Below are 18,898 nucleotides of genomic sequence, written 5' to 3' on the forward strand. Positions count from 1 at the left end.
GTCTCTAATGAAGGAGGCCATCTCGTGCGTTCTGTGATGGAACTGGTCCTCCTGGGAGCAGATACGGTGGAGGCGGAGGAATTGGGAATAGGGGATGGCATTTTTGCAAGAGGTAGGGTGGGAAGAGGTGTAATCCAGGTAGCTGTGGGAGTAGGTGGGTTTGTAAAAAATGTCAGTGTCAAGTCGTCATCATTAATGGAGATGGAGAGGTCCAGGAAGGGGAGGGAGGTGTCAGAGATGGTCCAGGTAAATTTAATGTCAGGGTGGAATGTGTTGGTGAAGTTGATGAATTGCTCAACCACCTCGTGGGAGCACGAGGTGGCGCCAATGCAGTCATCAATGTAGCGGAGGAAGAGGAGGGGAGTGGTGCCAGTGTAACTATGGAAGATGGACTGTTCTACGTAGCCAACAAAGAGACAGGGTTCTGTTAGGGACGTCCGGAGAGGGAAAAACGGAGTGCTTGAAGGCCCTGGTCATGGTGGATGGAGGTGTAGAGGGATTGGATATCCATGGTGAAGATGAGGCATTGGGGGCTGGGGAAATACAAGTCTTGGAGGAGGTGGAGGGTGTGTGTGGTGTCTCGAATGTCCAGGAGTTCCTGGACTAGGGGGGATAGGACAGTGTCGAGGTAGGTAGAAATGAGTTCAGTGGGGCAGGAGCATGCTGAGACATTGGGTCGGCCAGGGTGGTCAGGCTTGTGGATCTTGGGAAGGAGGTAGAACCGGGCAGTGCGGGGTTCCCGGACTATGAGGTTGGAAGCTATGGGTGGGAGATCTCCTGAGGTGGAGGTTCTATATGGTCTGCGAGATGATGGTTTGGTGATGGGGGGTGGGGTCATGGTTGGTGGGGGGGAACGGTAGGAAGAGGTGTCCTTGAGTTGGCGTTTGGCTTCAGCGGTGTAGAGTGCTACCACTGTGCCCTCTTTATCTGCTGGCTTGATGGTGAGGTCAGGATTGGAGCAGAGGGATTGGAGGGCTGCGCGTTGTGAGGGTGAGAGGTTGGAGTGGGGGAGGGAGTAGACTGGTTGAGGCGGTTAATGTCCCGGCGGCAGTTGGAAATGAAGAGGTCGAGTGCAGGTAGTAGGCCAGTGCGGGGTGTCCAGGTGGATGCAGTGTGTTGGAGGTGGGCGAAGGGGTCCTCGGAAGGTGGGCGGGAGTTCTGATTGTGAAAGTAAGCTCGGAGGCGGAGGCAGCGGAAGAAGTGTTTGACGTCACGGCGTGTATTAAATTCATTGATGCATGGAAGGAGAGGGCTGAAGGTGAGTCCTTTGCTGAGGACTGATCGCTCATCCTCAGTGAGGGGGAGGTTTGGAGGGATGGTGAAAACTTTGCAGGGCTGGGAACTGGGATCTGGTGTGAGTGTGGAGCTGGGAGTGGGGGCAGAGCTGGTAACTGGAGTGGGTGTGATGGTGGGGGGAATGGGGGTGGAGTCATGAGTAGGGGTAGTGTTCCCCTCAGGGTTCTGGGGGCTGGGAATGGTGACAGTGGGATCTGTGGGGGGGGGGGGGGCGTGTCAGCAGAATGAAGGTGAGTGGCATTGGTGAGGGCGGAAGTGGTAGCAGACACGGCAGTAGGGGTGGCGAAAGTTACTGAGCGTGTGACATCAGCGATGATGTGAGGGGCGGAAGTGACATCATCAATCAGCATGGGGATGGCAGCTGCACCAGCCGCATGGCTAATGGCGTCCGAGCAGTTCCAGAGGCTGGGGGAATCTTCTAGAATGTTTGAGGAGTGCTGGTTATGGAGGTGGGTAGATAAAGTTTGTTGTACTTACAGTTTTTGATGTTTGAGATAGAGTTGAAAGGTTGGCTGCATCAAAGGTCCAATGGGTTGGCCATGGAAACCTACCTTAAGCCTTGGGAGCATTTCACGATCATAGAGGACTCACTGGTGTTTGATGAAAGGCTGATCATTCCAGCTTCACTGGATTTCTTGGTTTAAGATGCACCAGGGACACCTGGGAATCTCCAAGTGCAGAGCCAAGGCTCACTCATTGATGTGGTGGTCAGGGATCAGAAATATGATCGAGAGTCTCATAGCTGACTGTGAGATTTGTGCTATCCAGAGACCTGAGCAGTGTGAGCCACTGATACCTCTTACCTTCCTCACCAGAGTGTGAGAGCATGAAGGCACAGACAAATTCATTTGTGATGGGATGTCTTATCTCATTGCCAATGACAACTTTTCGCAGTGGATAGAGCTGAACATGTAACGTGACCATTACAGATGCATTTATCAGAGTCTTGCATTCAATATTTGCAATACTTATTGCAACTGAAATCCCTGATGTATCCATGCCAGACAATGGATTGCAACTTGTTCACCAGCGAATGCAGCCAGGTCTTGATATGAACATGTCACAAGCTCACTGAGGTACCCACAATTCCATGGGGATGATGCATATAGGGTCAGATAGTTGTCACATTTGAAGAAAAATGTTAGTTTCAAGATAGCATTACCACATTTCTAGTCCACTCCACTCACCATTAGAATATCTGACGCACATAAAGCTGAAGCTAGATATCCTACCAAAGTTAAAAATCACACCACACCAGGTAATTGTCCAACAAGTTTATTTTAATGTACAAGCTTTTGGAGCACTCCTCCTTCGTTAGGGAGATAGCAGGGCAGGTACATAAGACACGGAATTTATAAGTAAAAGATGAAAATGTCATGCAACTGATGTGATGTCTTAGACAAACATAGACTGCTGTTCAGTCTTTCATCAATTAGAATGGGGATGCAGGTTTCAATTGATTAATATGTAAATCCCAGAATTTCTTTCAAGTCACAGCCCTAAGATAACATCAGTGGAAAAACATAAGGTGACATCTCAGCTCAGATAATGCATTAAAGGTATGAGGTTAGAGTCTGCCTGTATCCCAACCTGAAGTCAGACTGGTTTTATTTCCAAAGTAGGAATTTATAAAATGTCACATTGACTGCCTACAGATTGTGTGCTGTTTGAACAAAATAGAATGTATCTGCAAATACAAATTCACCCCATAGAGTTATGTATGTGTATGAGAGAGACAGACAGTATGAGTATGTGCACATGAAGGTGTGTGCGTGCATGTTTGATAATGTGTGCGCGAGTGTGACTGAGTATATACCTGTGAAAGGGTATGCATGTGAGTGTGTGTGTATATAAGAGAGGATCTGTGTGTGTGTGTGTGTGTGTGTGTGTGTGTATAGTCTGGTGAGGTCACTTGTAGTGTGGCATGAACCCAAGGCCCTGGTTGAGGCTGCCCTCGTGGGTACTGAACTTGACTATTAGCCTCTGTTCGGCAACTGTGCGTTGTTGCCAGTCCCGAAGTCTGCCTTGGAGGATGCTCACTCGAAGACCAAATGTCCTTGACAGCTAAAGTGTTCCCATGGGAGGGAACATCCCTTTCTGATGATTATTGCACAGTGTCTGTTCATCCGTTGTTGTAACATGATTTCGCCAATATACCATGTCTTGGGCATCCTTCCCTGCAATGTATAAGATAGACAACATTGACCGAGTCACGAGTATCTGCCACGCATGTAGTATGCTATATTGGCAAAACCATGCAGATGCTACGACAATGGAGGAATGGACGGTGTGCAATAGTGGGAGACAGTGGTCAAGGATATTCGGCCTCAAATTTTCAGGTGAATGTCCTCAAAGGTGGACTTTGGGATATACAACAATGCAGAGTCACTGACCAGAGGCTGATAGTCAAGTTCAGTAAACACAAGGACAGGTCTCAACCACACAGACACGCACACACACACACACACACACACACACATATACTCCATCACTCGCGTATACACACTATCATGCATGCACACACATCCATATATATAAGTTTATGGGGTGAATGTGTATTTGCAGGTACATTCTATTTTATTCAAAAAGCACACAATCTGTAGGCAGTCAGTCAATGTGACATTTTATAAATTGCTACTTTGGAAATAAAGCCAGTCTGATTCCAGGTTGCAATACAGACTCTAACCTCACACCTTTAATACATTATCTGAGCTGAGGGGACACCTTTTATTTCCACTGATAAAACCTTAAGTTATTAGGGCTGTGACTTTAAAGAAATTCTGGGATTTACATATTAATCAATCAAAACCTGCATTCCCATTCTAAGTAATTAAAGACTTAACAATAGTCTAGGTTTGTCTAAGACATCACATCTGTTGTATGATACTTTGATCTTTTACTTATAAATTCTGTATCCTGTGTACCTGCCCTGCCAGCTACCTGATGAGGGAGTAGCGCTCTGAAAACTTGTACTTCCAAATACATCTGCAGGATTATAACCTGTTGTGGTGAGATTTTTTAACCTTGCCCATGCCAGTCCAACACAGACACCTCCACATCATACCTAATCAAAGACATTGATGGAAGCATCAAGACACATATAAGAAGGACCAGAACTCCTGCACTGTGGAGCATTATAATAGACATTTGAGGTTTGACACATTTTGACCAAGGACAACATATGTTGTTGTGGTTCTGTTCGCCAAGCTGGGAGTTTTTGTTGCAAACATTTCGTCCCCTTTCTAGGTGACATCCTCAGTGCTTGGGAGCCTGCCGTGAAGCGCTTCTGTGCTGATTCCTCCAGCATTTATAGTGGTTTGAATCTGCCGCTTCCGGTTGTCAGTTGCTGTCCGCTGCAGTGGCCGGTATATAGGGTCTAGGTCGATATGTCTGTTGATAGAATTTGTGGATGAGGGCCATGCCTCTAGGAATTCCCTGGCTGTTCTCTGTTTGGCTTGCCCTATAATAGTGGTGTTGTTCCAATCGAATTCATGTTGTTTGTCATCTAAGTGTATGGCTACTAAGGATAGCTGGTCGTGTCATTTCGTGGCTAGTTGGTGTTCATGGATGCGGGTTGTTAGCTATCTTCCCGTTTGTCCTATGTAGTGTTTTGTGCAGTCCTTGCAAGGGATTTTGTACACTACGTTGGTTTTGCTCATGCTGGGTATCGGGTCCTTTGTCCTGGTAAGTTGTTGTCTGAGGGTGGCTGTTGGTTTGTGTGCTGTTATGAGTCCTAGTGATCGCAGCAGTCTGGCTGTCAGTTCGGAAATGCTTCTGATGTATGGTGGTGTGGCCAGTCCTTTGAGTTGTGGCATGTCCTCATTTCGTTGTCTTTCCCTTAGGCATCTGTTGATGAAATTGCGCGGGTATCCGTTTTTGGTGAATACCTTGTATAGGTGTTCTTCTTCCTCTTTTTGTAGTTCTGGTGTACTGCAGTGTGTTGTGGCCCTTTTGAATAATGTCCTGATGCAACTTCATTTGTGTGTGTTGGGGTGGTTGCTTTCATAGTTCAGGACTTGGTCTGTGTGTGTGGCTTTCCTGTATACCTTTGTGCTGAATTCTCCGTTCGGTGTTCTCTGTACCATCACGTCTAGGAATAGGAGCTGGTTGTCCTTGCACAACACACTGCAGTACACCAGAACTCCAAAAAGAGGAAGAAGAACACCTATACAAAGTATTCACCAAAAACGGATACCCGCGCAATTTCATCAACAGATGCCTAAGGGAAAGACAACGAAATGAGGACATGCCACAACCCAAAGGACTGGCCACACTACCATACATCAGGAGCATTTCCGAACTGACAGCCAGACTGCTGCGACCACTAGGACTCATAACAGCACACAAACCAACAGCCACTCTCAGGCAACAACTTACCAGGACAAAGGACCCGATACCCAGCATGAGCAAAACCAACGTAGTGTACAAAATCCCATGCAAGGACTGCATAAAACACTACATAGGACAAACAGGAAGACAGCTAACAACCCGCATCCATGAACACCAACTAGCCACGAAACGACACCACCAGCTATCCTTAGTAGCCATACACTCAGTTGACAAACAACATGAATTCGATTGGGACAACACCACTCTGTTTGGCAAGCCAAACAGAGAACAGCCAGGGAATTCCTAGAGGCATGGCACTCATCCACAAATTCTATCAACAGACATATCGACCTAGACCCTATATATCGGCCACTGCAGCGGGCAGCAACTGACAACCAGAAGCGGCAGATTCAAACCACTATAAATGCCGGAGGAATCAGCACAGAAGCGCTTCACAGAAGGCTCCCAAGCACTGAAGATGTCACCTAGAAAGGGGACGAAACGTTTGCAACAAAAACTCCCAGCTCGGCGAACAGAACCACAACAACGAGCACCCGAGCTACAAATCTTCTCCCAAATTTTGGACAACATATGTGGATATGGGACTGCAACAGGGCCGGAACGGTCGTTCAAGGAGGTGCTGACTAGCAGTGACTGTAAATTGCTTACTCAGCTGAAAGAAACCACAGGAAGCTCATCCTATCACAGAATCGTCTGCTAGGTTGGTACAAACCCAATGAGGAATGCCACAATGAAAACTAAAAATTCTGCCCTCACATTGTCAACAACAGATGCAAAGTTAACTGACTTCAACTCAGAACTATTAACTTTTTGAAAAATAAATGCTTGTTCAGGGGATGTGAGTGGCACTGGTCAGCATTTATTAACTGCTGTCTTGGCAGTGACAATAGATAAGAGTCAACTATATCGCTGTGGGTCTGGAGTCACATGTAGCCCAGACCAGATAAGAACAGCAGATCTCCTTTCCTGAAGGACATTAGTGAACCAGGCTAATCAAGGCCAGCTAAGCTTTTAAATGTCTGGTTTTTACTGAATTTGTGAATTCAGAGACGTGAGGGGAAATGGTACAATGGTAAAAATAATTACATATGAAAATGTATATTATTAATAGTAGAAAAGCAAGCTTGAGGGACAGATGTTGTATTAAAGCATAAAGGTCTAAGGGTTAGTGCTGAGAAGTACCTAAAGCTAAGGATGTCACCAGATAGTCTCTGTAACAATGAAGTAGACCTATGTTGATACTATTAATGTGCATCATTGCTTTTATGCATTAAATTACATTGAAGACTTTTCTTGTTAATAAAAGCAGAAAGTGCTGGAGAAACTCAACAGGTAGGCAGCATCTGCAGAGAGAAACAATTAATGGTTTGAGTCCAATTTGTGTCGTCTCCAAAACAGGAATCTCTCTTTATTAAACTGCTAAATGGTTTTCCTCAACCACACTAGACCAAGCTGACCCTGTAGGTCCCTACAAGAAAGAAGATAGTGGCAGCACATTGATCAGATAGCTCTTACAACATGACGACCAGTGCTAACAGATTGACCTTTCATAAAGCCATACATACGGGAACAGACCCTTCTGTCCAAACAGTCCGTAAACTGGTCCCACCTGCCTGTGCTTGGCCCATCTCCCTCCAAACATTTCTTGTTTGTGTAATTATCTAAATGTCTTTTAAATGTTGTAACTGTACCTGCATCCACCACTTCCATTGGAGGTTCATTCTACACACAAACCACTCCCTGTATAAAACAGTGGCCTCTCCTGTCTTTTTTTATATCTTTCTCTTCTCACCTTGAAAATATGCTTCCTAATCTTGAAATCCCTCACACCAGAGAAAGGATATGTACCATTCACCTTATCTATACCCTCACGATTTTATAAACCTCCTTAAGGTCACCTCTCAACCTCCTATGCTCCAGTGAAACACGTCCCAGCCTATCCGGCCTCTCCTTATAATTCAAACTCTCCATTCCCAGCAGCATCCTGGTAAATCCCTTCTGAACCCTTTCACCAAATGGTACAAGAGGAAAGACACTTTTAAGCCATGCGTTCCTACAAGGGAGAGGTCCAGATGGTTTAGGATTGGGGAAACTAGTGGGACAAGCTCTGTGTAATCTGCTGTCTCCTTTTTGAGAACTCCACCCAAAAGCAGATCTAGCCTATAGCACTAGGATCTCATGATAGGTAGGGCAAAGAGGCATGCCCTTAATCCACCTTAGCTGAAAGAAAAGGTTGCATCTATAGAGTCTTCTATAGCCACTGCCTTAAGGAAACTCAGAACAAAACGTCCGTAACAGGCTCCCAGGCACTGACTGGATCGTCTGTTTCATCATGTTGGCTTAAAGTCAAATGTCAGAAAACCAAAGATATTTCACTTATTTTACATCCTCTCAAGAATGGAGACTGGGTGAGAAGACAATGTCTCAGCCAAGGAATTGCATCTCTGACAAGGCTGCAACTCCTTAGTATTACACTGGAGAGTCAGGCAAGATTATATACCCTGGAGTGGGATTCACACCCGTGATCTTCTGTTCCAGAGGGGAGTGTGCTACCACTGAACCTGGCTGTAAATACAACAGTTTTACCACCAAATGGATTACAATTAATTAAACTGTTAATATCAGCGCGAGATTCAATAAAAATAAATGAAAGGCTCCACTCCATCAGAGCTTGAACTAATAAATTAACTTACCAAACTATGTGTGCTATTGTCTCAATATTTGCACAACACCTGGCAGGCAAGACCTCCCATTCATGTAGATACATGTCTGTCATCACTACAGGTTGGTCAAGTAAGCTGGGAGTTAACAACACATTATTTGGCTCTTTGTGACATAATTAGGTAAACATAGTATCAGTCACATGGAGTAATTGTATCTCTAACATGTTTATTATAGGGCTTGTTTCATGAGCATCTTGCTCCTAGAAGGCATGCTAGCAATCAGTTGTTGGTTTCATTATGATTTTTACCCAGAATAGTTATTTTCTTTAACTCGCTTGCAGGTTAACGCAGGCTAGACCAGTATTTAATGCTCATCCTTAACCGCCCTTGAGAAGGTTGTAGTGAGCTGTTTTCTTGAATCCCTGCAGCCCATGTTCTGTTGGTTGACCCACAATGCTTTTAGGTAGGGATTTCCAGGGTTCTGACCCAGTGATATTGAAGGAAAGGTGATATTTTTCCAAGTCAGGATGGTGAGGGGCTTGGTGGTATTCCCATATATCTGTTGCCTTTAACCTTCTAAATGGGAGTAATAATGGGTTTGGAAGACACTAAGGATCTTTAGAGAATTTCAGCAGGTTAGCCTACCTTTCTCTTGCCAATGTTGACCTACATTTTTCTTTCATTTTGACCATTTTTCTAATCAAGATTTTCATTTTATCTCGTCATGTTTTGCTTCAAACTGTTGCTTTGCCTGTTGATGCCATTAGAAATTATGTCTGTAATAATTCTGTAACTTGCCCTTTACTCAACACGTCTTCAGTAGATAGGTGTCCATGTGGACAGATTGATTCTTAAAAGTCAAATTCAAGCCATTACCCTATTTTATGTCAATTCAAAGGGCGAGAAGCAGCACTTAGATGGCTCCTGAATATCTCGGCCATGTTGCTTATCAACCGGAATACAATTATGGGGGTTAGTTTCATACCCAGAAGGGCAATGGAATTTGGTAGCTTAGAGGTGGACCCAGTAAAGAACCTTCATTAATTTGAGAAATTGGAACATACCTCCTGTAATTGTGAATCAATGATGGGGGAATACTGGAGAAATAAGTCACCTGCTTTAAATTTCTTTTTTTCTGGATATTCCATTCCTAGTCTTGGTAACCTGCTATTTTATCAAACTACATGTGCACATTTAATGAGTTACTCTTGGGGATTATTATTGAAAAGAGTAAGTTCTTTAACAGGATGGTCGGCTTGTTTGTCCGATTTGAAAATCAAGTGCTGGCTTAGTTGGTGTCATTCTTGACAGCTGAGTTAATTATTTGATGATACAGTGGCCTGGTATAAGCTCCTACTGTCTTGATTCTCTGAAGCATATATTCCACTGGTGCCTGCTAATGTAGATAGAAACAGCCTTATGACTAGACCACATATGCATTGACCAATTAGCAGTATCAACCAAGCAAAGCAAAATGACCAGAGTCTTCTGGTCATCCAACTTGCCTTCGAAGGGAGTTGGAGAGTCCTGATGTGAAGGTTACCCAATTGGCCACTAAACCTTTGTACCTAGTTTCTCTCAGGCCTGACATGCTGAAAATCAAATAGGGAACTCACATCTGAATATAGAAAGCAGGGCAAAGCAATTGCTTTGTGAAATGTTCTTGTCTTTTGGTGGTGAAAACAAAAATGGGAGGTGGTGTTTGAGATGTAATTCTGTAAGAGTTTGGAAATGGGTGCGACTACAAATACCCAACTCAGACAGTGGACTATTTATCAGTTTTTTATGTTTGATGAGAAAGAAGTAGCAATTTTGATGACTGGCTGAATGGACAGGGAAAGTAAATGACTTGTGACAGTCCAATGATGCCAGAGGAAGAATAGACAGTTGGCAGAGTGTGTTGTTCTCAGTAGTTGGTGATGGCAGACACTGCTTTCCAGGTGGTGGTAGGCGCATTCCTGATGAAGAGCTTAAGTTTGAAACGTTGACTCTCCTGCTCCTCAGATGCTGCTTGACTGGCTGTGCTTTTCCAGCACCACACTTTTTGACTCTGATCTCCAGGTGGTGTTAAGGAACACTTCTCGAAGTCTTCTTCCAAAATCCTGGGTCCGTCTTCCTGGCGAGAATTTCCCAAAACGAGGACTTGTTATTAGACTTAATTCCTAAGGGCAGATAGCTTCCCTTGTGTCAACGGCCTGCTTGACTTATTCTATTCAACAAGGACAAGCTCCCTGACATCAATGACCTGGAAGTGCAACCTTTATTATCATCTTATTGTGACCCCAGTTGTTTCAGTACTTATGCCTTTCCAGGGACAGAAAATCACCATTAAAGTTGAAGTTAGGGTGTTTGGGGGTGGGTCATAAAGGTCTATGGACCTACCACCAGTGTCAGAAAACACAAGTTTATTAAGAGGTCTAACAGTTGGAGCACTGCAGCTGAAGAGACCTGGAATTGGTTGCTGGCACCATGATAGGAGGCAGCTAATTTGAAGAACGAAAGCCTGTCATTTAGGACAATAGGCTGACAATCCCATGTGGTTCATGAGCAACATGACCAAGCTGTTAACTCTGCAAGGCCTCAGATGAAGGGGGCAGCTTGGCACCTGTTCAGTCAGACCTTACAAATCCAACATCTAGTGAAGGAAAGAGGGAAAGAGTGTTCGCTCCACTCTTGGGGTCAACAGCTCTGAAACCTAAGTTGGCACTGCTGAGCCAGGTCAAAGGTCCTGAGGTCAGTGAGCAAGGTCAGAGAACGGTATCCCAGAGCTGCAACACCAACCTCCTGCACTGCTCAATGTAGCATGTTTCTCACCCAGCCAGCGGCATTCCCTTATGTTCAGATACCTCACTTCACCCTCATACAGTCATAAGGTCAGGTGAATTGGCCATGCTAAATTGCCCGTAGTGTTGGTAAGGGGTAAATGTAGGGGTATGGGTGGGTTGCGCTTCGGCGGGTCGGTGTGGACTTGTTGGGCCGAAGGGCCTGTTTCCACACTGTAAGTAATCTAGTAATCTAATCTACACCTACCTCTCAATGCCTCTATTTACCTCCAGCTATTTGGCAGGCTCATCTAACAATGTTATACAAACCACTGATGTTCTGCTGTCACTCCCTCTCTCGAAGGGGATGTTTGAGATTCACTAAGATGTTGCCTGGGATGGAGCATTTCAGCAATGAAAAGGGCCTGGATAAGCTCGGGCTATTTTCTTCGGAGCAGAGAAAGTTGAAGGGGGGTGGGGGGGAGGAGCTGATAAAAGGTGTTTAAGATTACAAGGAGGTTGGAGAGGATGGATAGAAAGCAACTGGATCCCTTCGAAGGGTCATTAAGAAGGAGACACACTTTAAAAGTGAAAGGCAGGAGGTTTAAGAGGAGATTTACGGAAAGTGTTTTTCAACCAGAGGGTGGTGAGGGTTTGGAATACACTGTCTGGGACAGTAGCTGAGGCAGGTAACCTCACAACCTATAAAAAGTACTTGGATGATCACTTGAAATGTCATAACATTCAAAGTTGTGGGCCTAGAGTGGGTAGGTGGGACCTATGTACGCCATTGTGTATTTTTGGTGGTACTGACTTGATAGGCCTCTTCTGCACTGAATGGATCTATGACAAGGTTCCACACCCCAGAAAAGAGCAGACTAGAACAGGAGGGCTCCCCTTACCTCATATGGGGCTGGTTTGCTGCATCACAGGGCCACCTGCAACAGAAACAGTAGCATCTGGCCTTGCTGATATTCTTGAGAATGACGTCAGGTTCCTGTCTTTTCCCCTCTCTCAGCTTCACACACCTTCATCCTGATAACTGACACAGTGGAGCAAGCTGTTGATACTGGGGCCATACACCTCTTAACTTCCTCTCCCTTACACAATCCTTCCCCAGCTCATTTTCTGCTGCCTCCCAAGGACTACCACCTGCCCAGCTGAAAATGTAGAGACTCCATCACTTCACCTGACACTTATAGCCACTACTGAGGTTCTGGGTACATTGACTGACTTACCAGGTAGCACCCTGCTGTCCCAGTCAAGAGGCATGAAGGAGAATCTGACTCTAATTAGCCACAGAGTCTCGACTCCTGGTTTCCTGTCATGTTGCTAATTCAGAGGCACTGCCACTGCCTGCCTTGTGTAGAGATGTCACCTGCTCCTCTGAGGATATAACAACGCCCCGTAGTAACTCCAGGCCTCCAATACAGAAGACCACGAATTCACTCCAGAGTACCTCTAGGCACCCTGCATTAGGAAAGTTATCTTAGCTGCAATTTGCCGTCCTGGCCCTTTGAAGAAGTTGAGTGAAGGATTGCAGCCTCAGATATGATCTTTGTGATGGATGAATATATGTCAGGACCTGAATGGTCCCACCTTGGAACCCTGGCATCACGTCATCTGGCTGGGCTTTTGACTGGAGGATGGTGGTAACTCAATGCCTCTCAATGGAGTCAATGGGTGCCACCACTTGCAACGTTCTCTTATTGCAGCACCACATGGAGCAATGTAGGAAGTGGCATCTTCTACTTCCCTTGGGACTGTAGGTTCTGAGGTGACTGAACTGCCAAGTGCTGGATCTGCACATGCTGCTGCAGCTGGGGTTTGCTGAAACGGGGGTTGGAATAGTTGGGTTTTGTGCACCCCCTCCTCCACTGTGTGTTTGGGTGTTCCAGGACAAGAGATTCCCTCAAGTGTTTGATGATGTTACATTTTTTCCAGGGAGGCTTCGAGACTGATCTTGCAGCACTTCCTCCAGCCTCCTGGAAACTGCTTGTTGTGACGGAGCTTGGGGTAGAGAGCTTGTTTTCAAGTCTTGTGGATGATGTGTCCCACTCAATGCAGCTGATTGATTGTAACCAGTGCCTCAACACTAGGGAGGTTGATCTGAGAAAATGTAACACTAGGATCCTAATATTGGATTGGCAGAATTTTGTAAAGGTGCCAATGATGACATACAACAAAAATGCACCAGGCTGCTGTAGCACCACTTAGAGACAGCAACCTATAAGGGAATTCCTAGCCCTCTGAGTCTTAGCACTTAACCTTTCCTGCTACCAAGTCAGATTTGACGACATTCCTGAACCTGACAAGCACTTGGACCTTGGGTTCCCACAGCAGCCATTCTGTTCCTACCAGGATGAGAGGACCATGTTGCTTTTTAACAAGAAAAACAAAATGGGAGCTCTGAAACATTCTTGTGACATCAGGACAATCAACAAAGTACTTTTGAATGGAGTCACTGTTGTAATGTAGGAATAAACACTTCTGTTTCCCAACTGTTAATACAATTCAGATGGGAAAGAAGGCTGTTCGGCTTAATGTTAAATATCACCCAGTAGGGTAAAGGATTGATCTATTAATTTACCAATTGGCATAGGGAGATGGGGCATGGCCACGAAGGATGCGTTAGGTAGGCAACACTGGCAGTCTGGGACATCATGGCTTGAAGCCAGTTAAGTGGAATATGTTTCAGCAGAGCTGACAACCCGACTGTGTGGGTGTACTCACAATAGGGTGGCAGAGGGTGACTGTCTCCTCAATGGTTCTGAAGATACGGACACATCAGTGGAACAAAACACTGCAATGCTCACATTTCATGAAGCAGACTTGGCTGCAAACAGTTTATTCTTTAAGAAAAGAAAAGCAGACAGTAACGAGGACAAAGGTACACCAGTCAAATCATTTGACCCAAACAATAAAGAGCCAGCCCCACTTGCCCTTTCCCTCCCCAATAAATAAAGTACTTTTATCCAGAAGGTTAAGCCCCTAAGACAAAACAGCCACAGCATGTCCTAAAGCTCAGGGTGCTGGCTTAGCCGTATCCAATGACCACCCTGCCCCTTCCCCTCCCACCCACAACCCAACCCCATCTTATCAAAATAAGGGCCTGGCAGTTCTCATGCAGTTTAAAAAGAAAATTGCGGTACAGAACGGCATTAATAACTGCAATTCACTTGTCCTTTTTTAAAAGGAAGAATAGGGCTGGTGAGCCTGTGCTTTTAAAGTGAATGTTGATGTAAGGTTCCCTGCACCCCCACTTTTAATTTCTTAACAAAAATGTTGAAATACATCTGTACACCCATTTAATTTCAAACCTACCAGTTTTATTTCTTAAACTTGATTTTCCCTTGTTGCAGCAAAGAGATTTAACACTTCTTTAAAAATAAGTTAACTTCCCCTCTAGGATACACTGATTATTTTCGGTGTGATGGGTCCGGGGTACCAGGCACCTTCTGTCTTCAATTGAGTGACAATCCTTCAGACTGGAACTTAAACCCAGAGCTACTCTGTAATGGGGCAACATTGTCAGACCTGGCCCTCCTCTCACCAATACTTTTCTTTTTTAGGACGGGGGGTGTAGGTGGAGGTAGGTGACAGATATATTTCTTGTGGATGGCTCTGAGATCAGCTGACCAGACACAGCCATAAGGATTCAATGTTGCATTTCTGGTCTACATTATTCATTCACCCACTGACTTTACTCACTGAATCAGAAGAGGCACTCAGTAAGATTTATCTATTACAGTTAGATTTTTGAGTGGCAAAGGAGTGAAGGCTTATGGAGCAAGGTTTGGAGAGGAGGAACGCAGACAGGAGAGTGGTGAGAATGATCAGCCATGAACTTACTGAATGATGGAGCAGGCACGAAGGGCTTAATGGCGTAGACCAAAGTCCTGTGTCCCTAAATCGCCTGAACTGCAGCAGAAGAATATAAATTCCCTCTTGGCAACGGCTCCAGTCAAACCTTTTGTCATTACTGACATGACAATGTAGCTTTATTCTGGTATAGTGTCAGTTTTAGCTATTAAAAACAGAAACTACATACTAGATTCCTAGCCATAGTAGAATCAGACTGAGGAAACTTGTGTGTAAACCGCCAGGAAAATATTAATAGAAGACATTTTAAAGAAATTAGATACCAGAACGTAACTCTGTATTAAGGGGAAGTGGGGGTTGGGGGAAGAGAGAGACAATTTTGAGATCTGACATAATTAGGACATAATTTAAAAGTAAAACTTGTTCAGTCATTATATGCAATTACTCCCATTATTAGATGTAAAACTTTGAAAAAACTCTACCTACAAAAGCCCCGACAGTCTCAGGGCTTCAAAAATCTACAATTACATTTTCAAATTGGCATTAGTATAGTTAACTTAAACATCTTCTCGTTTGCTTGTTCAACAATGCAAGTAAATTCATTCTTTCATATACTGAGCTACAAAACTGCTCGGGTCATTTCACAAATAGGAGACTTCTGTTCGAGGAACTGTGTGGAAAATTCCCTGATTCGTTAAATACTGCTCATTATATTATGCTGATTAGCACATGATCACCCTCAATCCCAAAGAATATGGAAATAGGAGGGGCGCATTTTATGGGGGAACAAAGAAAATCTTTTTAAAAACGTACGCTCTAATATTTGTCACCCTCCGGAAGCAGCTGTCAATTGGTACAAGTATTATTATTTTGGATAAAGAATGTCCAAGACATTAGCAGCTGTGGAGAAACAAAGTACATATAACATAAAAATCCATCCCTATTTCCATGAGAGAGAGGAAAAAAAAACTCAAATTTACAAGTCAGTGTTGAATATTTACATCTTTAAAAGCCAGAAGAATTAGATGGAAATTCAGTGCCTTATAAACAGAAGCCATTTTGTTCTAAAATAGATGCATCATGGGAATTACAGACCCACATACCAAAAGGCACCACAGCTTCATTAAGACAGACAACCTGACAAAAAAAACTATTGTTAGGATTCATTCCAGAGGGCAAGTTTTCCTTTTAAAAAATAATAATAATTTGATGTTTAATTGTATGCAGTGTGAGGTGACCAGTCAAACAGATTTTCTAGTTCACTTTGTCCTGGAATATATAGAGGTTGTTTGTGGCAGCTACTGCTATGATATTCTCTGACGGATGCCACGCTGTGTGCAGAATCTTCTTACTGAAGTCCAAACTGTCAACACTAATTTCATCTTTCTTCCTTTTCCCACCCATGCATACTTTGCGAGGCTTGAGTATTGCTCTGGGTTTGCTGTTTTCCCGTGATGCTTCCAGCGTGACATCACGCTTCGTGTTACGGTCGAACATTCGGAAGAAATTGTTGTAGGAACCAGTCATGATTACACTGTGAAATCATTGAATACGGGGGGTGGGCGGGGGGGGGGGGCGAAGAAAGGAAAGCTTGTTTAATGTTTAGCTTTTCACAATGTCAAAAAGCATGTCAACACTTTGCACACACATGTGAAGCAGCCTGGCCTGTAATAATGCAACTGGTCAGTTCCTTGCACCTTTTCTAAACAATGGTGGGATGTTACCGACCCTCTAATCCTTCGGCACCATGCCTGAAACCAGCAAGAACTAGCAACGTGATAGTCAGAGCCTCTGCTCTTTCCTTCTTAAGTTTCTGTTCACATCCTTGTCCAGCAATTTAGCTATTTTGGATAATAATTAAACACCTAATATTTGCTCTTCCACTGTAACTTAGCCTGTCTAACATTTAACATCCCCTTCCTTAACTAGGTTTTCATTATTCCCCTTCTTCGGTATATGCAGACACAGTAGATTCATTAAGAACCATGCATAAGCCTCTGTTTCTATGCACTGATTATTGTTTGGTCTTTAATGACGGATATGTCTAGAAACTGTAATCAGAAGTAGGCCATTCAGCCCACTGAGTCTGCACCATCATCCAACGCAATCATGGTTGATCTGATAATCCTTAATTCCACTTTCCTGGCTTTTCCCCATAACCATGGACTCCATTACGGATTAAAATTTACCTCTTTCAGCTTGAAAAGAATTCTACAGATTCACGACTTCTGAAAGAAGACATTCTTTCTCATCTGTGTCTTAAGTGAGCAACCTTTTGTTTTGAATTTATGCCCTCTGGACCTATACGCTTCCATAAGGGAAAACAGCCTTTCTGCATCAACCCTGTCAGTCTCTTAACCTTTTCAATAAGGTTGCCTCTCATTCTTCTAAACACTAATGGGTACAGGCTCAACCTATTCACCCTCTCCTCATAAGACTCTCCATCCCATGCCTAGTATCAGCCCAGTGAAGCTTCTCTGGCTTGCCTCCAGTGCCAATATATCTCTCCTAATGTAAGGTGACCAAAATTATTCATAGTATTCTAGCTGTGGTCTAACTGATGCTTTGCATGGTTTTACTGAGACTTCCCCATTTTAATATTCATGAAGGGCTTATACTCAAAAAATCAACTCTCCCGCTGCGCAGATACTGCCTGACCTGCTGTGTTTTTCCAGTGCACACTTTTCGACTTTGAAATAAAAGCCAACATTCCATTTACTTCCCCTATAATCCTCTGGACTTTATTTAATTATAGGCTCCACCATCACAACTCTTTCTCCTACACACTTTCTTAACCATGAACTGCATCTATTCCTCATCTCCAAACCAACGGCCCCTGATCTTTTAAATTCAACCCCAAAGTTTGAGATCACTCTCCTTTTTTAATTTACATCAGAAGCTTCAATTCTGTGCCTGAGTCTCACTGAACTGGAACAATCACAAGAACGCCCAAAGATCTTTACAGTATCATGACACTTATCCAACTAACCTGAGCACCATTAACCCTACCCTTTGCTATCTGTCCCCAAACCATTTCCATGTGGCTATACTTCCTTTCATGTAAAAAATGAGGTCTGCAGATGCTGGAGATCACAGCTGAAAATGTGTTGCTGGTTAAAGCACAGCAGGTTAGGCAGCATCCAAGGAACAGGAAATTCGACGTTTCGGGCATAAGCCCTTCATCAGGAATGAAGCCCTTCCTGATGAAGGGCTTATGCCCGAAACGTCGAATTTCCTATTCCTTGGATGCTGCCTAACCTGCTGTGCTTTAACCAGCAACACATTTTCAGCCATACTTCCTTTCATGTCATGGCGTTTTTGTTTTGTTTGTAATAAGTCTGTGATATCGCACCTTATCAAATCCCCTCAGAAAATTCTCACAGACAGGATCAGTCAATTTTCCTTTATCCATATCCTGTGATATCCTCAGCAAATAACTTTAAGAAGTTGGAATTTTACCTTGATGTTGTCATGTATTCTTGTATTTTTCAGCCTAGACAATGAATGTCATTCATCGGTGCCTGTCCACAGAGCTCGACACACATTATAGCAGGAGCCAGTGGTTATATTAGATTAGATTAGATTACTTACAGTGTGGAAACAGGCCCTTCGGCCCAACAAGTCCACACCGACCCGCCGAAGTGCAACACACCCATACCCCTACATTTGCCCCTTACCTCACACTACAGGCAATTTAGCATGGCCAATTCACCTGACCCGCACATCTTTGGACTGTGGGAGGAAACTGGAGCACCCGGAGGAAACCCACACAGACACAGGGGAGAACGTGCAAACTCCAATCAGTCAGTCACCTGAGTCGGGAATTGAACCCGGGTCTCTGGCGCTGTGAGGCAGCAGTGCTAACCACTGTGCCACTGTACCGCCCACAATTACTGCTGCTCAATTTTAGTATTGATAAATGCACCAATTCCCCAAAGTGCCAAATTTCTGATATTGTTTACAAAGTTTAGAGGCAGCTGATGCAAATACAATTTGTCCTCTAAA

General features: G+C 44.2%; 1 protein-coding gene across 3 annotated transcripts in view; it reads right to left on the bottom strand.

Moving 5' to 3' along the window:
* Positions 1-14,170: 14,170 nt before the first annotated feature.
* LOC132823341 (serine/threonine-protein phosphatase 2A 55 kDa regulatory subunit B beta isoform) overlaps positions 14,171-18,898 on the bottom strand; it is a 469,634-nt gene continuing 464,906 nt past the window's right edge. For all 3 annotated transcript variants that reach the window (XM_060837051.1, XM_060837052.1, XM_060837053.1), the window contains exon 9: positions 14,171-16,427. In XM_060837051.1, coding sequence (XP_060693034.1) covers positions 16,148-16,427 — 280 coding nt within the window. In that variant the 3' untranslated portion in view covers positions 14,171-16,147. The remainder of the gene's footprint in view (positions 16,428-18,898) is intronic.

The sequence above is a fragment of the Hemiscyllium ocellatum genome, chromosome 16 (assembly GCF_020745735.1).
Source record: "Hemiscyllium ocellatum isolate sHemOce1 chromosome 16, sHemOce1.pat.X.cur, whole genome shotgun sequence".
NCBI classification, from domain to species: Eukaryota; Metazoa; Chordata; class Chondrichthyes; order Orectolobiformes; family Hemiscylliidae; genus Hemiscyllium; species Hemiscyllium ocellatum.